The 26,817-nt window shown below is 53.4% G+C and overlaps 2 protein-coding genes across 3 annotated transcripts; both read right to left on the reverse strand.

The window, feature by feature from the left end:
• Positions 1-407: 407 nt before the first annotated feature.
• NIBAN3 (niban apoptosis regulator 3) lies at positions 408-21,558 on the reverse strand. 2 transcript variants are annotated; one of them, XM_059918126.1, is made up of 17 exons: positions 21,557-21,558; positions 17,519-17,531; positions 17,271-17,349; positions 15,839-15,969; positions 12,759-12,884; positions 12,009-12,123; positions 9,985-10,152; positions 9,269-9,384; positions 9,081-9,185; positions 8,696-8,858; positions 7,897-8,087; positions 6,277-6,435; positions 5,113-5,229; positions 4,925-5,032; positions 4,015-4,126; positions 2,181-2,264; positions 408-691 (listed from the first exon to the last, which is right to left on the reverse strand). In XM_059918126.1, coding segments are annotated over exons 1-17 (1,854 nt in total). In that variant the 3' UTR covers positions 408-626. The 2 variants fall into 2 exon arrangements, with proteins under 2 accessions (XP_059774109.1, XP_059774110.1); XM_059918127.1 differs by lacking the exons at positions 4,925-5,032; positions 17,519-17,531; positions 21,557-21,558 and having other exon boundaries at positions 17,271-17,325.
• PGLS (6-phosphogluconolactonase) lies at positions 20,225-26,265 on the reverse strand. Its single transcript, XM_059918128.1, has 5 exons — positions 25,928-26,265; positions 22,145-22,252; positions 21,586-21,687; positions 21,144-21,284; positions 20,225-20,581 (listed from the first exon to the last, which is right to left on the reverse strand). The coding sequence occupies exons 1-5, from the start codon at positions 26,213-26,215 to the stop codon at positions 20,444-20,446; spliced, it is 777 nt and encodes a 258-aa protein (XP_059774111.1). The 5' UTR covers positions 26,216-26,265; the 3' UTR covers positions 20,225-20,443.
• Positions 26,266-26,817: the final 552 nt, after the last annotated feature.

The following is a 26,817-nucleotide window of genomic DNA, read 5'->3' on the forward strand; positions in this document are numbered from 1 at the left end:
TAAAAAAGAAAAGAAAGGAAAACACAGAAACACACAAACAGTGGTAAAGAATCCACCTTCCAATGCAGGGGACACGAGCTCGTTCCCTGGTCGGGGAACTAAGGTCCCACATGCCACAGGGCAACTAAGCCCAGGCGCCTCAACTAGAGAGAGAAAACCCAGATGCCACAACTAGAGAGAAGCCCGCGCACCACAACGAAAGATCCCACGTGGCACAACTAAGACCCGACACAGCCAAAAATAAATAAATAAATAAATAAGAAACACACAAACATATTAATGGTCAATAAACATATTTTTAGGTTCAGTGTAGTCATCAAAGAAATTTAAAATAAAACAATGCACTCTGTGTGTGTGTCTATCAAACTGGCAGTTTTTCCTTTTATGAAAAGTCCTAGTGTTTGGAAAAGAGAATATGTACAAATGCTGCTGGTGAGAGTGTTAAAAGGCATAGCCTTTCTGGAGAGGAGTAAGGCAGAGGTGTGGGGATTATACAAGCCTTGAACTGGTACATATGCTTTGACTCAGAAATTCCACTAGTAGACATTTATCCATTGAGAATGACGATGAACGTGGGCCAAGCTTCAGCTCTGGAATGTCCCTGGAGGAGGCAGTGGGCAGAGTGGCTAGACCTCGGTGCTGGAGCCTGGTTGTCTGGAGCAAGTGCCTCTCTGAGCCTCAGTTTCCACATCTGTAAAATGGAAAGTGTCATAAGGATGCCAAAACATTTGGGCACATCAAATGCCTGGCACATAATAAATACTCAGTAATTGGAAGCTTAGCGAGAATAATTTAATAGAAATGTAAAAGCACCCAGAAGATAAGTGGGCCACGGAGAGAAATGGAGGTTCACAGAGAAGCTCCTAAACACATGAGAAGACTCTCCACCTCATCCCCAATAAGACATGCTCATTAAAATGATGCCAAGACAACATTTTTCACCCAGAAGATCTGGGAATCCCAAGTCAGCTGACAGCGGGTGGGGAAATGGGCCACCTCCACACAGATGAGGGGGCACCAGGTGAGACCACTCTGGTGGAGAGCACTCTCAAGACTGCTATTGAAATGACAAACACTCATGCTCTAAACCCTGAGATTTCACCTTGGGGGATTTACCCCCTTGCATGTAAAGTATGTAAAAGGTCATTCACTATGGTGTTAGCTGTTAGTGCAAAAGATTAGAAGCAAAACCCCATCATCAATTAAATTCTGGTTAAATAGATTAAGGAGCCCATCCACAATCCTTCATCCCCAGTTGCAAGTCCCCGAATATTATGACACCCAGAAGTCTTTCTAAGATTGTTTAATCTTCATGTATCCCAGTGAGTGTGAATATTCATCAGTTTATCTGCAGCAATTGACTATGAGATGCTGCCCCCAATCAGCTAGGCAGTGTATTAGTTAGCTATTGCCCCACAACAAATGACCCCCAGAGTTAGCCACTGAAAACTATACATGTTTATTAGCTCAGAGTTTCTGTGGGTGAAGAATGTGGGAGCCACTTAGCTGGGTGGATTCACAAAGCTCTCATAACAATGATACCCAAGGGGGTTGAGGAGCTGAGAGCCGCTCCAGAATACCTGCATCTGCCCTGAGTCCTGAACATCCAGATTATAAACATCTTGCCCACTGGTCCGCTTCTAGTTGGACCAGTTGCTTTCTGTCCCATTTCAGGGAAGTCCCCATGAAACATTTCTGTCTTAGGGATGGAGTTCAGGATCCCTGCACCACCAGCAGTGTCAACCTCAGCCCTACACACATTTACTGCTGCAACAAGGAGGTCTCTGTAGGGTCCTATAGTAAGAGGCCAGGCTGCCCTGGTCCTGAGCACAGCTCCATGCACCCATTGTTAAGGTGAACCCAAGGCTCCCATCACCACTATCTCCCCCACCAGTGTTGGGAACTGGTAGCCATTGGGAGAGGCCCTATAGAGGCCTGGCAAGAAGAGATGGGACACAAATTCATATGCATGTCAGAGGATACCTCTGACACTCAGGCACACTCCGTGGCTCCCCATTGCCCTAGTTCACCATGAGCTTGGCCAACCTGGCCAAGTCAGGAGACAAGGTGCATACTGTTCCATCCAGGAACCCACACTCACAACCCTCTTGTATCCCCAGCACAGGCCCGCCGATCCTGGCAATTCACTGGCATGGGCCAAGAACCTGTGAGGTCCTCACCTGTTTCTGCCTGGTCCCATGGAAGCTCCGAGCAGCCATCCAGAGTGCAGGACATGTTGCTGGCACCAAGGGCATTTTTCAATTCTAAAATAAGAGATAGGGACTTCCCTGGTGGCGCAGTGGTTGAGAGTCTGCCTGCCAATGCAGGGGACACAGGTTCAAGCCCTGGTCTGGGAGGATCCCACATGCAGTGGAGCAGCTGGGCCCGTGTGCCTCAGCTGCTGAGCCTGCGCTCTAGAGCCCGCGTGCCACAACTACTGAAGCCCGCGCGCCTGGAGCCCATGATCCTCAGCGGGAAAAGCCACCACAGTGAGGGGCCTGCACACTGCAGCAAGGAGTGGCCCCTGCTCGCCACAACTAGGGAGGGCCTGCACGCAGCAACGAAGACCCAACGCAGCCAAAAATAAACAAATTTAAAAATAAAATAAAATAAAAAGATAAACCCCTGGACCCACCTGGATAAGCCCCAGAATCCCAGGGCTTCCATGTATTTTCCCAGAGAGGCCACAAGAGGGCAAAGGATGGAAGAAATGTCTCAACCAGGAACTCTAAACAAGTGGCTCACATGAGCCTCTCTCCACACCTGTGCCCATGGCAGACATTGCTAGCAGATCCCCACACCTTCACTGAGCCTGGATGCTACCTACCCCACCTTCCGGCACAATGCTTCAAGCAGACATCACAAATCAATAGAGGAGGGAAACACCCCACCCCGACCCTGCCTGCAGTACATGTACAACTTCTAGGAATGGAAACCTGTTTCTGAAAAATTTTTTCCAATTAGAGATTAGCCTTTTTCCATTTAAAATGTCCCCTATTCTAAAGGAACTCGGTTCTTTTCGTTTGGCCACCCACAGAACAAGGACACTTCTCACCCTTACTTCCTGGCTCCCAGAACACTGCTATCTCTGGGTCTCCCACCTCTCTGACTGCTCCTTCTGCATCCCTTCTTCCTCTTTGTGTCCCTCAAATCCAGGCCCCTTGGGACTCCTCTCCTTTCTCTCTACACCATCCCCAGGGTTGTGGTCCCTCCCATGCACCCAGTGACACCCCAGGCCAACAACAACCTCTGACTTCCGTCTCATCCTCAGGCCTGGTCTCCGTCTCCTTGGTTGCTGTCCCTGCTCGAGTCCATCCTTTGCCCCCAAGGACCAGGCCCACAGCCTCCTCCCTGGCTTCCAGTCTAGCCACTGTTGCCCTCTTGCTCACACACCCTCCGTGGCTCCCTATTGCCTGCCACAAAATGTCTAAACTCCTCTGCCTGTCATTTAAGGCCCTGCACATCTGCCCTGGCAGCCTCCTCTCCTTCCTTCTGTGTCAGCTGTGACATTCCCTGAATAACCATTACACATTGCTCATTCCCCTGTTAGTACACGTCTCAGCAGTCATAGGCATTGGGTCAGGAAGGAACAGACAAGGCAGGAGGGAGAAGAGACAGTCAGGAGCCTCTTCCCAGCCCAGGAAATCCTAAGAGGCCTACCCCAAGTCCAAGTACTCTTGAGGCCTCAATGCCAGCCCAGAATAAAACATGGAGAGGTTGTTGAATGAGTAAATGTAAATGTCTATCCCCAGTTTTTAAATTTTGTCTCCCTTCTCTCATCCTAAGAACTCCTGCATATCCGTCACAACCCCACTCCAATGCCCCCTCCTTCAGGGAGTTTCCATCACTGCCCCTCTAGGCTCGCCCACCCCAGACCCCCTCTGTCCCAGTCCTGGCCCTTAGTCAAAGGACTAGTGTTCACAGGCAGTGAGAGGCGATGGGGACCCTGGTAGGGCTCAGTATACACAGCCAGGGGTCACCAGGCTCCCCTGAGCCGTAGGGGCTGGGGCTCACCTCGATTGATCCTCTGCAGCAGGACCCCCCGGATGACATCCTCATAAATACCCTCAATGGTCAGAGCAGGGCTGCCCACAGCAAGGACGTCCCCTTCGAACTCAGGCAGCTCCTGTAACCGATGCAGGTGAGGGGCTGGGCTGGAGGGGTGGGCTATGTGTGACATGGGTTTGAGCCCCAGCTCTGTCACTGATTAGCTAGGGGAACCTGGGCCTCAGTTTCCTCATCTTTAAAATGGACTCCTTGACTCATTATTCCCTCGGGTTGTTGTGAGAATTGGTGAAACAAAGCACATCACACCTCAATGGGAATAGTACAGGTGTTTCTGCTGGGACCCCTCACAGCTACTTCCTGCCTGACCCCTGATGCAGACCCCTTCATGGTGCCCCTAAGCCTGGGTAGCAAGGCCCCTGTGACCTCTCCCCTCGTCTACTTCCTACCCCCTTGTTCGCTAAGCTCCAGCCACACTCGCCTCCTCTCTGTTTCTCCAACACACCAGGCACAGACCTACCTCAGGACCTTTGCACATGCTGTACCCTCTGCCTGGAATACCCTTCCCCAGGACATGGCTCATGCCTTTAGTTCACTGCTTCTCAAGCATCATCTTCTCAGAGAGAGGCCCCCTAACCACTCAGCACCCTCACCATACACACACATACACTCCCCCTCTGCCTCCTCCCTTCTCTGAAGCCTGTATCACCTGCTGCTATGTGATGCACGGGACCCCACGCCAGCTCTGCAGACACAGCATTGTCATGGGAGAAGCAGAGGGCATTGTGAGGTCCCAGAAGAGCCAACCGACCCAGCCCCTTGGCTCAGGGAACAAAAGTCTCTAGTCATCAAGGTGGTTCTATGAGTCTTACAGAAAGATGCTTGGTTGTTCTATAGCACCCATCCCCCGTCAGCTCACCGCTTTGCAGCTCAGCTCCAGCTGGCTCAACACAAAGGGCAAGAAGATGCAGAGCAGCCAGCCATGGATGAACCTCCTCCGCGCTGAGCCGCTATCCGACTGGAATTTCTGCATGACACGCACGGCAGCTGGTTTGACAACCCCCTGAGCACCCAGGCCCACTGCCAGGCCCTCCCCGCAGACCCCACCTTCAGCACGCGCCCCCTGACTTTCTCCAGCTGCTGGACAGCCTGGGCACAGTCCAGAGCCGTGGTCAGACACTGGTCGGCCAGCTGCAGGAAGGTGGCCACGGCGTCAGCCATGAGCTGTGGGAAGAGATGCTGGGATGAGCCCTGGGAATCCATGCTCTTTCTGGGCCCTACGCCTGCTCGGTTGAACCCTTCTCAGCATCCAGCCTGCCCTGACCAACTGCTTCCCTCCAACCTCCTTCTTGTCCCAAGAAACAGCACTCTCTTCCTCTCAGGACTTGGGGCTCATCCAGTCAGTGCCAGGAGGCCCAGCATGGGGAGCAGAGAGCCGTCCATAGTCCAGGCTCCTTGGCTGAGCGCCCTTGTGCAGTATACAAACTGAACAACCGTGCCGGGCAGCACTGGGTCTTCTCAATCCCTGTCTCTTTCAGTCACCATGTCGATTAGCAGGTCCCAACCCCTTGGCTTTCAAAACACACCCTGCGCCTCTCCACCAACCCATTCTGGTTCAGACCTCCTCCCTGCCTCCTCCGCTTCTGCCCCCGACAGCCCCTGCTCCCCAGGGCGGGCAGGGCTTTCTAAAAAATCTTGAATCTGGCCATGCCCCTCCCCTGCTCACACACCTGCTGTGACTCCCATTGCCCTTGGACACAGCCCAGCCCCCTGAGCCCCAAACTCAAGGCCCTGACCCATCTGCTCCCCCACCTCGCTGGCATATCTCCCACATCTTTGCCCTCCCTTGAAATCTACAAGCCAATGTCTCTAAATTGCTTCACTTTCCCCAAATGTGGACATGCTCTCACACCTCCCAGGGCTTATCCACACTGTTCCCTCCACCCAGGACATGCCCCCATTCCCATTCCTCCCCCAGCTGCCCCAGCCTGGCAGTCCTCTCCTCCTGGAAGCCTTCCCAACCCTGGAGATGGATCAGGTGCCTCCTCAGGGTTCCCGTAGCACCTTGTGTGTCCCCATCACAGCCCTGTCCATCACGTGTGACTACTGCCTGCCTGGTCATGAGCTCATGTCTGCGTGACACTGGGAGTCCAGCGAGGGAGGGCCAGGTCTGTCTGGGTCATCGTGGTCTCCCTGGCACACACTTGGCACCTACTCATTGGAGGCTGCCATCCTTGCCTCGCTTCCTCCCAGCCTCCCACTCACCCTTACCTGCTGTGCGAGATCCTGGGCCCCAAACACCAGGCTCTGTGTTCCAAAAAAGCCAAATGGTGCTGCCAGCTGCCCCAGGCGCCCCTGGCTCTGCTCCGCCTCTCGGTAGCAGGTCTGCATCAGCTCTGGGTCCCATGGCATCTCCCCAAATGAGTAAACCTGTGTTCCCATAGCAGTCAGGTAAGAAAAATACCACCAGCCAATGGAAGAGCAAGACTAAGGACCTCATAGACAGTTCATCAAAGAAGAAACACAAATAGAAACACATCCCGCCTCAGTTGTCACCAAAATAATGCATAATAAAAGTAACTGTGAGGTATGGTGTGATGGACATAAAATGGTAAAACTTGAAATAAATGATAACATGTGGTGCTGGCATGGCTGAGGGGAAATGGGCACACTCAGCCCTTGTCCCACCTGATGTTCTCTTTGTGCTGGATCCTGGGGCTGCAGAAGTGCAATAATCCAAAGTGGTATTTGCCCTCAAACTGCTCACAGAAAAGTTGGGGGAGACAGATTGTAGACAAACAACTGTAGTGGTGTGTTAATACTTCTGTGAGGAGGGAAGCACGCGCAGCTGCAGATGCAGAAAGGACCAGGGAAAGTTCCTGGAGGAGGTGATTATGAAATGGAGATGTGAAGATTAATAAAGGGAAACCTCATTTAAAATAAAGTCATGGGAGTTCCCTGATAGTCTACTGGTTAGGATTTGGCGCTTTCACTGCTGTGGCCCAGGTTCAATCCCTGGCCAGGGAACTGAGGTCCCACAAGTTGCGTGGCCAAATAAATAAATAAATAAATAAAATTGAAATCATTAAGCCCTGAAAGGGTGGGTGGGGGGGCGGCTCTCGTGCAGTGCCAATCCTTGCCCTCTGCAGACCCCAAACTGGAAGAAGGTTATTACTTTACCACTCCAGCAGGAGGAAGATTTTCTCCTTATGCAGTAACAGCCCCAACCAATGAGAAACTACCACCACTCAGCCAATGAGAAACTGTCACCACCCTGAACTCTCGCTTTCCTCCAATGGACTTCAAAGCTGCCTCTCCCAATTTTCTCCTTCTTCTCTATAAAGTAATGTTCCTCCCCTTCGTTTGCCAGACTTGCCTCTGGTTTTGCCATAGCCTGCATGTCCCGAATTGCAATTCTCATGCTGCTCTCCCTTCCCAAAATGTTCTGCTGATAAAATAACTGGCTGTTTCATTTTAAAGGTCAACAGACACTTAACAAGTTGAAGGTTTCTTGGCACATAGCATGCTCTCATTTAATATCGGAAGAAAAGAGCTGACCTGCGTGGAGCAGAATTCTGTCCCAGGGAATGGGGTGGGCTGTGGCCAAACAAGGGAATGGGAGGAGGAACAATTTGTGGGGAAGGTGACTCCAGACTGATGTTACTAAAATGCTAATCTTGTCACCTTACTCCTTCCCCCCCATGTTATTAACCGTGCCCCAGTGACCATAGCATAGTGGACCACCGTAAGTAAAATGCAGCCTAGAAGAAAGTTCAGAGATTTTTAAAAGAGAAGGTTTTCAAACAAGAAAGATTCAAGGTTCACGCAACTCTTCTATAAAGTTAACACACTGCCCATAGGCTCGATGAAACACGACCCACTGGACCTCACCTCCCTCCGCAGCCGGGTGCTGGAGGGGCTCCCACGCAGGTGGCGGGACAGGCGGTCCATGCCCTGGGTTAGGAGGGTCTGCACCGCCGCGAGTTCGGCTTCCACGGCGCTCAGCAGCGACTGCGTGACCCGGGGCAGCTGCGCATCCACCTTCCTGCGCAGGCACGACTCGAGGGGACCCTGGACGTTGGCTGCGAGTGGAAGACACTGGCCTGGATCTCCTCCTCGAGGTGCTCCGCAAATTGGGGGGTGGGGGGCACGGAGTGAGGCCATGGGCTCAACAGGGTGAGGTAGACGGGAGCGCTGACTCTGAGCACCCTCCTCTACCCCATTATACAGAATAGAAAACCGAGGCCAAGTGCGGTGGGGATCGGCTCAAAGTTGCACACAGAGGCAGAGTCAGGATTCCAACTCTGTTCTCTTTGTTACTGAGCTGAGTGAGAGCTATCTCCGCCGTCTGACTGGACAACCCACAACCGGAGTCAGGCCTGCTACTGCCAACGCCTCTGCCCCTCTCCCCACCCAGTCTTGGTCTCCGGGCTCCCCAGCTCCATCCCTGGCCTTCCCGCCTCCCAAGCACCCGCCCTCCCTCTTGACCCCATCTTGAGATCTAGTCTCACCACCAAAGCATCAAGGCCTCGCCCATTTTCCCAGTTAGGCTCCACCCTTTTCTTTTCCAGCCCTGCCTCCACCGGGTCCCAGACCTTGGGCCCCTTCCCGTACACCCAAGCTGTTCCCCTTCTTCCTCTCAGGCTCCCGGCCCCGCCCCTCACATCCAGGCCACGCCCCCGGACCTCACCCTGCAGCCTCCCTAACACGCGCTCCCGCAACTTCAGCATCTGATCTACGTCTGGGCGGATAGTCTTCTCCAGGGCGGCGAGCAACTCCTCCTTTTCGGGCTGGAAGGCGCGGAGCCCAGCGGAGGCCCCGGCCAGGACTGCAGCGTGGACGGCGTCCAGTAGCTGCCCAGATCAGCCGAGGGGACCCCACACGGGCCAGGGGCGTAGTAGAGAGACGAGATGGGGCGAGGGTAGGAGGACAGAGAGAAGACAGACGCACAGAGATGGGCGGAGAGGTTGGGCGACAGTCGCAGGGAGGGCGAAGCTGAGCACCCAGGTCCGGCTCCTATCCCCATCCGCGGCCTCCCGCGTGTCCCTACCCCACCTCCTCGACCCCATGCGTACCTTGGCCCAGGCCCAGGCCCGGGCGCGGCCGGCCCCCCGCAGGCCGGGCAGGGTCTGGGCTCGCAGCGCAGGCAGCAGCTCCCGCATCAGTACCGCAGTCAGCACCTGCGGGGGAGGTGACCATGGGTGCTTCGGTGGGCCGAGAAGGGGTCCGGGGGGTCCCGGGTGCGGCCTTGCGCGGCACTGACCTCGGCGTCCGAGCCTAGGGTCACGTCGTCGTCGCCAAAGTGGCCTTGCTGCTGCCGGTAGAGCCGTATGGCGTCCAGGAAGGCACGGGCGGCTGGGGCTTGACTTCGCTGCAGGACTGAGGGGCGGCTCGTCAGTGCCCGCCCACCCCTCCCCTGCTCTCAGGCTGCCTGGCTCCTCGTCGCCCGAGAAGGAAGCCCTCCGCCTCCTCGCCAGGTCCCAGACAGCTAAGTCTCACCCACTTCCAGACCTTTGCGCAGAGAAGTGCCCTCCGCCGGGAACACGCTCCCCTAAGATTATCACCAGCCCGTGAGGGGCCTGTATACCATTGTGGAAAAGGCATCCCCTGCAGGCAGTCACAGCCCAGATCCCACCGCGGTCTCCAGTTGCCTCTCCAGTTAGGTACGCTTGTTCAGTCAACAACCTGCCCAGATGTGTCCGTCCTCATTCCTCTTCTTCACCTGGCTGGCCCCTCATCTTTTTTAGACCCCAGTTTGGACATCCCCTCCCTGATCCCCCAGGCTAAGCTCCCATGGGGCTGTGCCCTCATTACAGCCCTGGCCATGCATAACTGCCTGTTTCCCCTCTGTCATCCCCCACGATCCATTTGATAAATAAGGAAACTGAGGCTTGGAGAGGATCCCACAGCCAGCAGGAGCAGAACCTTCCGACTCCAGACTCTGTGCTCCACCACTGCCTGCCCTTTCCCAGGACCCACCTGTGCCTCGAAGCCGGATGCCGCCCTGCAGGGCTAGCCTCCAGGCGCGCTGCGCCTCCGCCGTGGCTGCAGAGAAACAGAGGTGCCGGCGGAAGGGGTGCGGCAGGAACAGGGGGAAACTCACGGGCATTTCCAAGAGGGGGTCAGGCTCTTCCTGTGTATGGTGTCCTGAAAGCAGAGGAGGTCGCATCTTCATTCATTCATTCACTCTAAAATCATTCATTCACTAGGAGACAATAACCATGAAATGTGTAGAGAACCCTTACTTCAGCTCAGTCCCAGGAGGACGTGTGCCCAGGGCAGACATCAGCAATCCATCCCAGCACTGTTTCCCAGCCTCAGCAACATGCTTAACACAGCAGCCCTAGGCAGCCACCAACAATCTCTCCTAGTTGGCATGTGGTCTGAGCCCTGCTTGCTGTGGGGCGCTGGAGTCGGCTAGGCACAGGTTCAAACCTGGCCAGACCATTTTCTAGCTCTTTGCACAGATTTTCATCTCCCTGAAAAACCTCAGTTTTCCTACCTGTAAAATGGGCTGAAAAGTGATGCCAATGACCTAGAACTGTTGGGAGGACAAAAATGAGTGAATTTATTTTGATGAATTAAATTGGAGTCTCCCAAATCCTCAGTGTTTTGTTCAGATTTCCAGAGTAATACATACAGACTGCAGTAAAATGCAATAATGCAGAAACGGCTTCCCTGGTGGTGCAGTGGTTAAGAATCCGCCTGCCAATGCAGGGGACACGGGTTCGAGCTCTGGTCTGGGAAGATCCCACATGCCGCGGAGCAACAAAGCCTGTGCGCCACAACTACTGAGCCTGCGCTCTAGAGCCTGCAAGCCACAACTACTAAGCCCACGTGCCACAATTACTGAAGCTCGCGCGCCTAGAGCCCACGCACCGCAACGAAGAGCAGACCCCACTCGCTGCAACTAGAGAAAGCCCGCACAAAGCAACGAAGCCCCAATGCAGCCAAAAATAAATTTAAAAATAATAATACAGAAAAAAGGTGGACATCCCTTGTCATCCAGCCCTTCGATCGCAGCCCCCAGAGATGATAATAGCTGTTAACAGTTTGGGGGACGTTATTCCAGATTTTAAAATCTGCACAAAGCTGTATGGAGTGCTTTTTTTTTTTTTAACAATGTGGAGTTTTCTGGTTTATAACTGGCCTTTTGGCTCCTGCATATGTCTGGGACACCTTCAGAGGCTGCACAGCTTTCCTTCCTAAGGGTCAGGCTGTAATTTATTTAATCAACCCCAAAGGATGCGTATTTGGGTGGATTCCCATGTTTTCGACATCATCAACATTTCTGCAGACTGTTCTTGTTGCTACATCTTCGCATGATTAAACAGCAGGATAGCACTGCAGTGAAGCAAAAGGTGTAATTCTGGCTCTGTCCCTTACTAACTGTGTGACAGTCCTTAGCCTCAGTGTCCCCCTCTGTAAAATGGGGTGGTTACTGATGGGGCTGCCTCCTGGGCAGATTCAATGAGATGATGCAGGCCCTCATCAGATGCATGCCAGCCCACTTATGCTGCTCCTTGCCTATTCAGAGAGAGAAGGAGGAGGAGGAGGAGGGAAGGAAGGAGAACCATCCTGGAAACACTGGACTGACCAATTACACGCTGTAACAAGTCTGTGCAATTTTCCTGCCCACCACTGCCCATCTCCCCACATGCTTGCTGACACCATATTTTATCGTTTGTACGCTTTGCTGCTTTGATTCTGGTCCAGTGACCTAACTCCTTCACCCTGACAAGAATAGGCGTTTCTCTTTCTAGAGCGAGGCTGCTCACCCAGAGGCAATGCCGCCCCCAGGGACACTTGGCAATGTCTGGAGATATACTTGGTTGTCGCTCTTGGGATGCAGAGTGCTACTGGCATCTGGTGGGTGGAGGCGAGGGCTACTGTTCAGCATCCTGTGAAGCACATGGTGGCCCCCACTGCAAAGAATGATCTGGCCCCAGTGTCAACAGTGCTGAAGTAGAGAAACCTGCTCTTGGGGTCCCCGGGAGCCTTACCTGAGGATTCTGGGCAGAGAGTGTCCAACAGGTGGAGATATTCACTCTGGGAAGTCAGGACTGTGTACCCTGTCAGGACTGTGGAGCCCAGGGGACGGTCCCCATTTTCATATTCCTGCAAAAGGCATCCAAAGAACCGTCTTGGGACAGGTCTAAACTGTGGCTTCCATATCCCAGTGTGGGATCAGGGGAAGGTTTTGGGTTAACTGGGGAAATCCTCCATCTTACCTCCCTGCCTCCACCCTCCCTCCTTCTGTCCACCCCTCCCTCCACCCCTCCCTCAATCCCTCCCTCCTTCCCTTCCCCGTAGTAGAGCACCCAGCACCTGCTGTGTGCTAGGCCAGTGCCAAGTGCTATATGAGGACTAACCCATTGAATCCTTACAGCCCCATGTGGCGTAGACCATCATCATCCCATTTCACAGAGGCGAAAACTGAGTCCCAGGGAGACAAGTGACCTGCCTGAATTCCCCAGCTGGAAAGCAGGGCACAGGTGGCATGTGCAAAGGCCTTGCATGGTTTCAACCTCACCTCTGCTGATGACCATGAGTGAGCCCCTACCCCTGGGCCTCAGTTTATCCACCTGGCACAGCAGGAGATGGTCGGCCACCCAGGGCCAAGCTTACAGGTTGGCCCTACTTGATGACTGAAGAAAGGAGGGGGGCTATGCTGGGAACTGGACCCCAAACCCATACTGGGGAGGGTGGGATGGAGACGCCAGAGGTAGATGGGCTGCCGGCCACTCACTCACCTCCCTGTGACTGAACCACTCCAGGCGGCCGTCCCCACGCAGGACACAGAAGATTGGCTGCCACTGAGGTGGGTGGCCCTGCAGCTGGGTCAGGGGCCCTCGGTGCTCCCGGACTTGGGGCAGCTTCTGTGGGAGGAGGGGCGGGCGGATGTCAAGAACATGGGCCAGTGTCCCGGTGTCCAGACCACCTGGACAGCTCCTCCTGTGTCCCGGGTGCCACCAAGTACAGTAAGTCCCCTACATACGAATGAGTTCCGTTCCGAGAGCGAGTTTGTAAGTCCAATTTGTTCGTAAGTCCAACAGAGTTTGCCTAGGTATCCAACTAACACCATCGGCTCTATAGTACTGTACTGTAGTAGGTTTACAATACTTTTCACACAAATAATACATAAAAAACAAACACAAAAAAATAAATAAAACATTTTTAATCTTACAGTACAATCCCTTGGAAAGTACAGTAGTACAGTACAACAGCTGGCATACAGGGCTGGCATCGAGTGAACAGGCAAGAAGAGTGACTGACTGGAGGAGGGAGAGGAGGTGGGAGATGGTAGAGCTGAAGGATCATCAGCAATAGGAGACGGAGGGCAAGCTGCAGTTTCACTCACACCTGACGCTGATGGAACGCACATTCACATCTTTGAAAGTTCGCAACTTGAAGGTTCATATGTAGGGGACTTACTGTACAGGTGCTTGGGCGCTGCTGGTGTGGTATTATATTCTTTATCAAGCACGCTCACAGCCTGCACTTCCAAATATGAACTGAGGCAGACACTTTTGTTATCTCCAATTTACTTGCAAGCGGACCCTTCCCCAGTTGAGCCTCAGATGAGACCCCAGCCCTGGCCAACATCTTGATTGCAGCCTGTGAGAGACCCTGAAAGAAAGGACCCAGCAAAGCCCCATCTAGATTTCTGACCCACAGTAACTGAGATGACAAACGTGTTGTTTGAAGCATTGATTTGGTGGTGTATTTTTACACAGCATAGCTAACTGATACAGGTGGGATTGCTAGGGCGTGGATCAGGTGTAGTTTAACTTTATGAGAAATGGCCAGGCCTCTGCCCACAGACCCCTCCCTCAGGCAGGATGGGACATCACCTTGTTTCGTTTTCTTTGTCCCTCTTCTCACTACCTGGCCACCTGAATTGTGTGCGTTTGTTTCACCAGTGGTCCCAGAGTAGCTCCTGCTACACAGCTGGTGCTCGGTAAATATTTGGTGACTAAATAAACAGCATTTGTGATGTTTTGATTCTTCAGCAGGTAGTGGGAACTCAGAGGTTTATTAAATAATTCTCCATCTCTCTTCCTAGGTCTGAGATTTTTCATAGTAATAGTGTTAAAATGTTATAATAGAAATGATATACATAATGCAAATAGATAAAACAAGTATTAAAGAAAATGTTTCAACTGAAGTGAGGGGAAATCCCTCCACGCTGCTTGAACCCCAACGTCAGCTGTGCCCTGGCCCAGGGGGTTGGGACCAGCAGGAGGCAGAAGGTGCAGGTGGGGATGATGCCCAGGCCCCATGATGCCCCAAGCAGGACAGGGGGAGTCCCAGGTGGCAGGGGGCTCTGTCCATGGTGCCACAGAGCCCCCACCCCAGGGCAGGCACAGCTGGGAGAAGGGGTGTCCAAGAGAGGAAATCTCAGAGCCCTGATCGGGACAGGGGACCCAGTATCCCTTGTAAGGAGTATGGGCTCTGGGTTCAAATCTCGCCTCTGCATCTTGCTGGCAGTGTGACCTCAGTCAGGTCGCTTCACCTCTCTGTGCCTTGGTTTCCTCATTGGTCAAAGACCCATCCCCTGGGCTGGTGAGAACTAAGTTGTACAGGGCACATGGAGATCCTGGACACCATTTGCCAGCTCAGGAGACCTTTGGAGCTGGGGCTGGGCAGCTCCAAGCTCTTTTGTTCCATCGATAAGCCCTTCCTGAGCCCCTACTAAGTGCAGGCACCATGTGGGCACAAGGGGTCAGGGGGAAGGGGAAATAAGGCTTGGACCCTGTCCTCACAAAGCAGACAAATGGAGGTGGCAGACGTGTGAGCCCGGGCTGCGTCGGAGAAGCAGACAGACAGGGGTTACAGAGGAGGTGCCCGACTCAGGTGGGGGTAATAGTAGCCAAGGAAGGCTTCTTGGAAGAAGTAGCAGACAAAGTATGGGATAGAATGGGGAGGGTGGCACATGCAAAGGCTTGGGCGTTCAGTGGGCATGCTGTGCCCTTGGGTGATGCACTCAGCCAGGCCACACCTCTTCCAACTTCAGGGCTTTTGCATTGCCTGTGCCCTCTGCCTAGAATGCCCTTCCCACTCTGGGCTTCAAGTCTGGCTCCTTCTCATCCTTTACGTCTCAGCTCAGAAGGACCTTCCTACACCCCAGCTTCCAGCCCCCAACACCGCCCTTCATTTTGTCTTCCTAGCACCTATCAGAAGTTATCCTGCATCATGATATGTTAACTTGACAACAAACTGGTCATTTTCCCCAATTAGACTGTGAGCCCTGGAGGGCAAAGCGGGATCTGTCTCAGTCACTACTGTGTCCCCAGCATCCAGCCAGGGGTGTGGCATGCGGTAGATGCACAGTGAATGTTTGCTCAAAGAATGAATTTTGGGGACGTCCCTCGTGGTCCAGTAGTTAAGACTCCACGCTTCCACTGCAGGGGGTGTGGGTTCGATCCCTGATCAGGGAACTAAGATCCCGCATGCCACGCAGCATGGCCAAAAAAAAAAAATGAATGAATTAAAAAAAATTTTTTAAGCATTTATTATTATTTTATATATTATATATTTATTTATTTATTTGGTTGCGCCGGGTCTTAGTTGTGGCAGGCGGGCTCCTTAGTTGCAGCATGCATGTGGGATCTAGTTCCCTGACCAGGGATCGAACCTGGGCCCCCTGCATTGGGAGCTCGGAGTCTTAATCCCTGCACCACCAGGGAAGTCCCAGAATGAATTTTTAATAGTCACGCCAGGTCGTGGCACCAGCAAGGACAAAGGTGTGAGGAGGGACCCTCAAACGAACGAATGAACGGCCTCCCCAGCCTCGCCCACTCAGCACCCCCTCCCCCTTTGCGGCACCCACTTTGCTGTGCAGCAGCTGGCATCCGGCTGGCTCCTGGGGGCCCAGCTCTCGGGAGATCTGCCACAGGACCGAGGCTGCCAGCTGCCCGCGGTAGCAGGGCAGGAAGTTCCTCAGCAAGGTGTCTACCTGGCCTGCAGGGACAAGAAGATGGTGACGTGGCTGAATCAGGTCCCCCCCAACCTGCCGGAGGTGGGGGCAGAACAGGCAGAAAAGCCACTTACGGATTCCTATCCGCACCCCAAAGTTGCCCCAGAAGACATGCTCCAATTCCATTCACCCTTAACCCTCCATTGCCTGTTTTTATCCACATGGGGTTGGTGGGGGGCGGGGGAGTTAAAGGATTCCGGCTTAATTTATAAACAATGTACAACACACCTTAAATGTATAAAGCATAGAAATGAATGAGTTTGACACATGTACACACCCGTGACACCATCACCGTGACCCAGATAAAAAACAGATCAACTGTACCTCAAAGTTTCCTTGTGCCCCTTACTGGGGGAGATTTTCAAAATCTTTTAAAAACCTCACCCAGCACAAGGGAACTTTCTGGGGTGATAGAAGTATTCTGTATCCTGATCCAGGAGGTGATTACACAAGTGTTAAAGTTCTTTAAGCTGTTCCCCTAATATGTGTGCACTTGACTGTGTGTAAAACACATCTATCTTGCTGCCTGGAATGTGGATCCGATGACTGGAGCTTCAGCAGCCATTCTGAGTCATGAAGTGACCTCAGGCACAGAAGCCACACATGTTAGAACCATGATATGGAAGGGGTTGGGTTGTCTGACTTCTATCAGGCTGCCTGCCACTGTTCCCCTCTATAGGAGAGAGAAACAAATCTTTATCTCGTTTAAGCCACTACAGAAAAAAAAAATTCCAACACTTTGCAGAGTAGCTTATTAAATCCATTCATGTAATGACAACTTGGCCTTGTTTCTTAGTCTAGATCATGAGCCCCCTCCTCCATATCCCCAGTGCCCAGCACACCGTAAGTGCTCAACTGTGTGTGTGGAGGATGGAGGACACTGGCCCTTACTTGTCTCAAATCAAGAACTATAACTTAGTCCCTGGGGTCCACACTGAGTGGCCTGTTGGTCCTTGCCCACCTGGGAGGATCATCCCACAAGATCTGGCTAGGCTTGGGGCACTTCCCACCTGGCTCTATGCCCTCCACCCCAAACCCATGCCCTGAGTAGGGTTACCAGATTTACCAAATAAAAGTACATGACACCAATTAAATTTGAATTTCAGGTAAATAAGGAATACATTTTTAGCATAAGTATGCCCTCATGCAAAATTTGGGACATACTTATTCTAAAAAAAGTATTCATTGCCTCTCTAGAATTCACATTAATAGGGCATCCTGTGTACCTGACAACCCAGCCCTAAACCCCACCCGCCAAAATCTGGCTCCTTCCCACTCCACTCACCCCTCAGGTGCTGTTGCTGTCGCTTGTCCAAGGGGCTCGAGGGCCGCCCACCCATCCTGCTACTGTGTCCTGGGCTCCCCTGAGAGTGAAGCAAACACGCCCCTCCTCCCCACAACCCCCCAGGTTCCTCAGCTCAGGGGCACCCTGGGAGCAAGGTGACCTGAGGGGCCTGGACGCTGCGGAGACCAATGCCTGGGGTCAGAAGCCAGAGCATGGTCCTGGTGAGGTGTGGGATGCCTGCTCCCCGCCCTGCCCCGCCCCCTGCCCCGCCCCCCCCCTGCACCTGTGTCCTCCCAGTTCCCCTGTGGCCAAGTTCCCTAGAACTGGTGGTTTCTGTAGGGGCTGCCCCAGGTGGGAGGCGGGGTGGTGGGAGACAAAAGTCCTAGCTGGCCTTGGAGGACAGATGCAGGGCAGGTATCTGGCAGGACCTGAGAGCAGCTGTTGGTGTGGGGTGGCAGGGAAGGGGGGCTGGGCAGAGATGGGGCAGCTAAATCCTGTACCTATCCCTTGCCGGGTGACTCTGGATCCCAAGAGGATCCAGCCCAGGTCCAGCACCAGGCTGGGAAGACAGAAGTGGATGGACACGCCGGGGCCCTGGGGTCAGTGCTGGGGTAGGGGGAGCGGGTGGGGAGCCACTGCTGTGCCGTGGACTCGTGGGCTGCTTCCCTTCGGTTCCTGCTTCGCCAGTCCATTCTCTATCGGCGCATAAAGCCCTGGACTGGATCGGATTAGTTGGGTCTTCCCGCTAGTGGCACCTGCTGTTGCCCAAGCACGGCCAGGCTGCTTTCCTTCCAACCCTCTACTCTGCTCTTCTCAATCTGTTTCCGCTCAGCCCCGTCCCACTTCCTCACTCTCACATCTGAGTGATCAACCCAGACAAGACGTTGAAGGAAACTTCACTTTCTGTGGTTTCGGCTTTAAGGTTTCAATTCCCACGTGCCTCGCCCACCAGCCTCCCCTGGTCCCTGGAGCCAGGCAGAGCTGATGGGTGGGCCATGAGCAGACGCACTCTGGGCAAATGCTGCAGTCCTGACGCAAAGAAGCAGCACCTCGGCGCATTCAAGGCTCTAAGCAGGACTTCAGCATGGCCAGGTGCAGAGGTCACGACTGGCCCTGGGTGTGCAATGGGAGCTCGGCCAAGTGAGTGGGCAGGGGATTGAACTGTGTCCCCCAAAAGGATATGTCCACAGGCCACTATCAAAAAAACAGAAAACAAGTGTTAGCGAGGATGAGGAGGAATTGGAACCCTTGGGCACTGTTGATGGGAATGTAAAATGATACAACTGCTGTGGAAAACAGTATGGAGGCTCCTCCAAAAATTAAAAATAGAACTACCATATGCGTTATGAACCAGCAATTCCACTTCTGGACGTATATCCAAAAGAACTGAACGTAGGCTCTCGAAGAGATATTCATCCACCTGTGTTCACAGCAGCATTATTTACAATAGCAAAAACACAGAAGCAACCCAAGTGTCCACTGACCGGTGAATGGATAAGTAAAATGTGGTATATCATATCTTAAAGAGGAAGGAAGTTCACACACGCTACAACATGGATGAATCTTGAGGACGTTATGCAGAGTGAAATAAGCCCGTCACAAAAAGGCAAATACTGTATGATCCCAATTACACGAGGCACTTAATAGTAGTGAAAATTATAGAGACAGAAAATAGTATGGTGGTTGCCAGGGCCGGGGAGAGGGGAGAATGGGGAGTTAGTGTTTAATAAGTACAGAGTTTCAGATTTATAAGATGAAAAGAGTTATGGGGACGGATGATGGTAATGGCTGCTTAAAACTGTAAATGTATTTAATACCACTGAACTGTATACTTAAAAATGGTTAAGATGGTAATTTTTATGTTATGTGTATTTTAACACACTTTAAAAAAAAGAATATGTCCACATCCTAACCCCTGGAACCTCAGAGTGTGACCTTATTTGGAACAGACATCTTTACACACAAAATGAGTTAAGGATCTTGAGATGAGCTCATCCTGGATTTAGGGTGGTCCTATATCCAATGACAAGTGTCCTTATTAGAAGAGGACAGGAGGGAGGGCTTCCTTGGTGGCACAGTGGTTAAGAATCCACCTGCCAATGCAGGGGGACACGGGTTTGAGCCCTGGTCCAGGAAGATCCCACATGCCGCAGAGTAACTAAGCCCGCAAGCCACAACTACTGAGCCTGCGCACCACAACTACTGAAGCCTGCACGCCTAGAGCCCATGCTCCGCAAAAAGAGAAGCCACCACAATAAGAAGCCCACGCACCCCAACAAAGAGTAGCCCCCGCTCGCCACAACTAGAGAAAGCCCATGCGCAGCAACGAAGACCTAATGCAGCCAAAAATAAATGATAATAAATAAAATAAATATTTTTAAAAATCTTATCTATAAAAAAAAAGAAGATGACAAGAGGGAGTTCCCTGGTGGCCTGGTGGTTAGGACTCTGGGCTTCCATTGCCGTGGCCCGGGTTCAATCCCTGGTCTGGGAACTGAGATCCTGCAAGTCGAGCGGCATGGCCAAGAAAACAAACAAACAAAAAAACAAGACAAAAAAAAAAAGGAGGACAGGACACAGAGAGACACACAAAGAGAAGGCCATGTGACAACAGAGGCAGAGATGAGTGATGTGTCTACAAGCTAAGGAAGGCCAAGAATTGCCAGCAGCTACCAGGAGAGAGACCTGGGATAGATTCTCCTGCAGAGCCTCCAGAAGGATGTAACCTTCCTCACACCTTGATTTTAGACTCCTGGCCTCATGAACTGTGAGACAATAAATTTCAGTTGTTCGAAGCCACCTGGTTTGTGGTACTCTGCTATGGCAGCCCCAGGACACTCATCCAGGGTGCCCTTCCCTGCCCTCCACGTGCTGGGATGAGGGCTGCAGGTCAGGCCCTCCACCCGGGGACCAACGGTCCCACTGCCCACCAAGGACCACGAGACAGCGGAGACTTCAAAGAGATGTTCCTTTTAATAACTGAGTCACCCAGAGGCACGGCCCATGGGCTGAGCCCCTGGGCAGGGCTGGTGGCCAGACCCTATCGGCTTCCAGTGGCACCACTCGGCTTTTCTAAAATGAAGCCTGGGGTGGGCTGGCAGCAGGGCCCAGACTGGAAAGATCCCAGCCTACTCGGGCTGTGCGTGGTCCCAGCTGTAGCATCTCGGCACCAGTTACAAAGTGGAATGCTTCTCGAAGGGCACGGTCAGAAGTCGGGCTGCTGCCTCGTCCAGGAACCAGCAAAGTTTCCCAGTGCGGGGCTGGACCAGGGCGGCGGGGAGCGGGTTTTCCTCTTTGTCCTCCAAAATGCGCTGTGTGGAGAGGGCAGGAGCGTGGGGCCCTGCCCGCACCCCGGCACCCTTGGACCTCTCCTACCCTCAAGAGGTGATATCGCCCATCCCGGATGTCCTAGCTTCAAGCAATCAGGAGGGATGGGGTCTCTTCCTTTCTATCATCTGTGACTGTTTAATATGGGGGTCAGCACACCTCTTCTACAAAGACCAGAGAGTCACAATTTCGGCTCTGCAGATCACACTCCGTCTCTGTTGCAACTACTCAGCTCTGCTGTTACAGGGCAAAAGCAGCTTTCTAAAGTGCTTGATTTCTTTATTTCAATGGTTTTCTATTTAACAATTAAATATATATGTATATGCATTAAGTGCTACGAATTTACCTCTGAGCAGTTTTGGTCTCATCTCGTCCATTTCATTTCATAATTGTTAACTCCTAACTAGCCTGTATTTGCAGTTTTCATCTCCCCTTCAACCCAATAATTACTGAAATATCCTGGGATCTGGTGCTTTCAGCACAGTAGTGTCTAGGGCCATATTCTATGCCTACAACCTTCTTGGGAAGGGGGCCCTCAGCTGTTACCTTCAGAACAGCTGCCTTGCCTTCTCCAGTTGCCACAAAGATGATAGTTCGAGCTGCGTTCAGCACAGGAAGTGTGAGGGTCACGCGCTGTGGAGGTGGCTTCGGGGAGTCGCTGATGGGGGCCACAATCTTCTCCCGCTCCTGGGGAGGGAGGCCCAAGGTAGAGACAGGAGGACAATGTCACTTGACCTCTTGAGTACTCACACATGCCAAGAACTGTCCATCCATCGTTCCATCCCGCCCTGCTAATCCTGTGGTACTTGATTTAAGGTTCCCGTTTTAAGATGGGTGAACTGAGGCTCAGAACGGTCAAGCCCAGTGGGCATGCCTGTTGGCAGAGGCTGACTCACAGCATGCTGTAGGCACCTTCCAGCGCTCTGGAAGCCCCAGATGGCAGAGGCTGGGGCTCAGACATGAGCAGGGCCTTCGTGGGTGTGCTCACCTGCAGGAGGGGGTGGTCTGGGAAGAGTGAGCAGGTGTGGCCATCGGGACCCACACCCAGAATCAGCAGGTCGAAAACCGGGATGGAGTCCCCTTGGAAGGCCTGGGTGAGGAAAGAAGACAGTCCCAAGAAGTTGTGAGGGAAGGGCGCAGAGGACACAAAGAAACAGTTGTCAGAAAAACAAGTCGCTGTAACCCAGTGAGAAACGCTCAGCCTCACCTGCAAAAAAAGGAACTCTTATCTACAAGGTTCCACATTTCACTGTCCAACTGGCTGACAGTGTGGGTATACAACTGTCCCCAAGATGTGAAGACCCAGGCCCACTACCAGGGTGTCAGAGACCAGGCCACCTTTGGGGTCTCCCAGGGCAGGGCTGTGGCCTCTCAGAGCGGGGATTCTCAAAGGGGGCTCTGCAGGGTGAGGCTGGGTCTGCTGACCGCCCCCAGGGAGAGTTTCTGCCAGTGATGAGCACACAGTGCCCGCAGCGGGGCGGCTCCGGCACTCTGGGAGAGGCCATCGGATGGACGAGGGCTCGCCGCAGCTGCTCCGAGGGACTCACCTGTCTCAGCTTCTGGGCATAGTCCTCAGCTGCCTCCTCCACGGGCAGCTCGGGGTTAACGGTGATCACCTGGCTGTCGGGGATCGGCAGCCTGGAGAGCAGGTGGGTCTGCGGCAGACAGAGGCACGGTGTCACCAACAGAAACACACAGTCTGTGGTGGCGTGGGACTTGCACCTATGACTGCCTGGATCCTCCAGGTGAGGACATGGCTGTCATTATACCCACTTCCCGTGTGAGTGAGGATCCCAGTGGATCCCAGCGGCATTCCGCCAGGGGTCTTTCAAGTCCATGGTGTTTGGGGGTCTCCTGGCTCCAGCCTGCACCTGTGTGGCCACACCACAGCCCTGTTCCTAAACCCCCAGGGTGGGGGAAGGGGGGTGTGGGATGAATTGGGAGATTGGGATTGACACATACACGCTACTATGTATAAAACAGATAACTAATGAGAACCTACTGTAGAGCACAGGGAACTCTACTCAGTGCTCTGTGGTGACCTAAATGGGAAGGAAATACAAAAAAGAGGGGATAAAAACAACACCACCAAAAATAAATAAATAAATAAATAAAAATAAAAATAAAATAAAATAAATAAATAAAAATTAAAAAGAGGGGATATATGTGTACATATAGCTGATTCACTTTGCTGTACAGCGGAAACTAACACAACACTGTAAAGCAATTATACTCCAATAAAAGTAAATAAACAAACAAACATACCCCCAGGGTCCTTGGGCCTTCAGGATAAAACCTAGCCCCTCTCTGCCCTCCACGAGGCCCTGCTGACCTTCCTGCCTCAGTGGGTACACCAGCTGCTGACTCTGCCTGGGAAACTCTTACACATCCCTCAAGCTGCCTCGTCTGAGCAGCCACTCCTGCCTGCACCTCCCCCATACTGCTGCCTGGTGGCGTGACACGTAATTGTGAAAAGCACTGATTTCTCCTCCGGGCTGCCACTACGGGGTGAGCGTGCCCAGCACATAGCAGGCACCCCAACCTAGGATCCGTGGGTTTAATGCAGAAGCACCTGGAATCAGGCCTCCCGCAGGCAGAGGGCTCTAGCCCTCTTTCATGAGATGAGCCCCAGAGCCTTGGATCTGCTCTGGGATGGACGCTGGCAACCCCCACCTCGGTGCCTCCTTTTAGGCAGGGACTAGCTCAGCCCAGGCAATGCTGAGCTGAACCACAAAGTAAAAGCAGGTAAACAATATAGTTTTTGGAGCAGTGGGGGAAGGCGGCAGGGACATGGATAAACCCGCCAGAACTTATGGTGCTGACCCCCCTGAATGCTGGCCTGAGTGTGGGCTCTGTGTTGAGGGTAATGGGGAGCCAAGGAGGGTGTGTGAGCTGGGGAGGAGCACGATCAGATCCATTGTTGGAAAGACCTGCTTTGTCCAAGGTCCCCATCTCTACACACCCTTGGGGATTGTACTGAGCAAAGCCGGATGGAGTACGGGTGCCCCATTTCTGTCACGTGAGTCCCCTCCTTAGCTGCCCTCCCCCACAGGGTCAGAGCCATTCCCTCCTCCTCAGCTTGGACTTCCAGGGAGCCCAAGGCTGGGCATCGGTTGGGCAGGTTCCTAGAAGTGGAACTGCTGGTTGATCGGGTGGGCTCTCTCTAAACACTTTGTAGGTGCTGAGGAACCATCCCCGGGAAGGTGGCCCCAGCTAATCCTCCCAGCCTGGACAGCAGAAGGCCCATAGAACAGGGTGAGCCATTCACGCTTAGAGAGCCCCAAGGTGCCCGGGGTCCATCCTCAAGGAGAGGAATACCTCTGCATCCCTGTACCAGGTTGCTTAGTGGCCCCCCCAAATTCATGTCCACCTGGAACCTCAGAATGTGGCCTTATTTAGAAAGAGGGTCTTTGCAGTTGTCATTAGTTAAGATGAAGTCACAGTGCATTAGGATGGGCCCTAAATCCAATGACTGGTGTCCTTATAAAGGGAGGACACAAAGAGAAAATCAGAGGAGAAGATGATGTAGAAGCCGAGGCAGAGGTTGGAGCGATGCAGCCACAAGTCAAGAAACGCCTGGAGCCACCAGAAACTGGAAGAGGCAAGGAAGCATCCTCTCCTAGAGCCTTTGGAGGGAGCATAGCTCTGCTGAAAACACCTTGATTTTGGACTTCTGGCCTCTAGAACTGTAAATCAATGCCTGCTGTTTTAAGCTACCCATTTGGTGGTACTTTGTTACGGCAGTCCCAGGGAACTAATACGATTCCCCTCACGGGGGAAATGGCAGGAGCAAATCCTCGCCCCACGTTTGTTCCCACCGCACAGCTTTTGCCTCTACTCTACGCTCTGCCCCAGCTCACCTGTGGCGGGCTCCTCACATCCTTATGGTCACAGCCCAAACGTCACCTCCTCAGAGCCCCCCAATGCCCAGCATCCTGGCTGAAAGATGCTCCCCCCTCTTCCCCGGCACTTCCTATCATCTTACACTATTATCTTTTGTCCAAACTGCATTACGTTATGGCTCTGAGTGGATTTCCCTTATTTATTGCCTTGTGTGTTGGTGCCCCTTGCCCCACGACGAGCCCTGCGAGGGACCTGTCCCTAGTGCTGGATACATGGACACGCATTGAATATCCGTGCAACTTTCTCTTTGACTGTTTTGTTAGAATTCTGTTACTTGAGCAAGTACGGCTTTTCTAATTAAAAGTCTTTCAAAGTCACGCAAAGTAAAAAGAAACAAGAGTCCACTTTTAAATTAGGCTCTGGGGGAAGACACACAGGAAAGCAGACTTAAGGGTGGCCCCTGTCCCTGCTATGGGTCCCAGGTGCTATCTGGGGGGCTGGGCCAGGCAGGTTCATACCCCGGCTCCCTCACTGGTCACTAGGTGACTCTCCTCTTCTGGCCTCAGTTTCTCCATCTATGAAATGGAGGTACTAACAGCCCCCGCCTCATAGGCTATTGTGGGGTTTCATCAGGTGATGGATAAAGCGCTTGGTAATCAGTAAACCTTCCTGCTTATTACCAAAACAAACAAAAAACTACCAGCTCAAGCTTCTTTGTGAAGAGAACTTAACACATCCAGGACCTGAGCGACCTGAGGCTTCTGGCCAAACCTGCCCCTCCCACACTTTCCTGGGCGGGTTTTCCTCCTCCATCCATGGCAAGAAGAGTTGACTGAGACGCGGGGGGCTCAGGGGGAGGTGTGGGCACCCAGCTCAGACCACAGATCCTCCAAGCCTCAGTTTTCCTGCTTGTAAAACGGCGGGCAGGGGGTCCCCTGATTCTATAGGAGTCTGGGGCCCCAGGCCAAAGATAACCAGTCACGGAGTCATCAGCGCCACAAGCTGTGTGGAGACCATCAAGAACTCGTCCAGGTTACAGATGGGGAAACTGAGGCCCAGGTTCCACACCAGATCCCTCCTACCTGGCTCTTCCCTAACTCTGCCTTTGCACGCAACGAGCCTGCGGCGCCTGACCTTCTCTAGGTCCCTGGAATGGACCACTGTTTCACCTCCACGCCTTTGCCCATGCCATTCCCTCTACCTGGCTACCGGATAAAGCATCAAGAGAGGCTTCAAGGTCCCCACTTTCCACCCGGGTGGCAGTGGAGGTGCAGCCCAGATGGGATCTCAGGGCACCCAGCAGACCATTCCCAGCTCCAGTCCAGATAGAGGCAGACGGCACGGTGTGACCCTGCAACATCCCCGTAGCCTGGTTCAGGCGGTGGGCGCGGCCTTCTCGAAGTGACCCCCGGTGGCCCCCATAGCCGGGTTCAGGCGACGGGTGCGGCCCTCTCGACGTGACCCCCGGCGGCCCCCGTAGCTCTCACCCGGTAGAGGCCGTACGTGCTCTCGGCGTGCTCGAAGGGCACGAGGCGCTCGTCGCAGAAGCCCAGCGTCCAGCGCGCGAGGCTGGCGGGCCCGGCGGGGGCAGCGGCGGTGGGCAGCTCGCGGGCCAGCATCGAGACGAGGCTGCCGCCTGACAGGCCGAGCGTGAAGCGGGCGCGGGCCCCCGCCAGGCAGCACGCTGCCTGCTGCGCCACCAGTTGTGCCAGCGACGCGCCCAGCTCTTGCGAGCTCGAGAAGACCGAGATGAGGCCAGGGGCCGGCGCGGCCATGGCTACGGCGGCAACAGGAAGGCGGAAGCCCTCCCGGCAGCCGCCAGTGCGCCTGCGCAAAGCCTGGTCCTGGTACACAGCTCTCGGTGCCTTTGGGCGGCTGCCTGTAGCACATGCGCAGTCCCACGAGTGAAATCCCGGCGGGGTCGGGCAGCCGGTCCGGCCGCGCTCATTGATTCTTTGCACGCTCATCGAACTCTTTCCTGGGCTGCGGCAGGCGGAGCAGGTGCAATTGCGCTCAAGCTCCCGGTATCAGGGCGGGGCCAGAGAAGGGAGCTCAGAGCTTCCAGGTTCGGGAAGAGGGGGACCTGGGGTCGGGTGGAGGGAGGGGATTTCCTGGAGGAAGGCGCATTTTGGTGGACTTTGCATTCCTGAACTTATGTTTGTCTTGCTGGTATTTGTTGTCTCTCTCTTTAATTAAAATATAGACTTGATGAGGACAGGGATATTTGTTGTGTTCACTGAGTCCTCCAAAGCCCACTGAACTATGGCACAGTGTAGGGGCTGAAAATACACTTGTTGAATTTCTCCTGCATATTCTCTCTGGAGACCTCTGTGTCTCTCTGAGGACTCAGAGAGTCCTCCACCCTGGCTCTTGCCTG

The sequence above is a fragment of the Balaenoptera ricei genome, chromosome 3 (assembly GCF_028023285.1).
Source record: "Balaenoptera ricei isolate mBalRic1 chromosome 3, mBalRic1.hap2, whole genome shotgun sequence".
Lineage (NCBI taxonomy): Eukaryota > Metazoa > Chordata > Mammalia > Artiodactyla > Balaenopteridae > Balaenoptera > Balaenoptera ricei.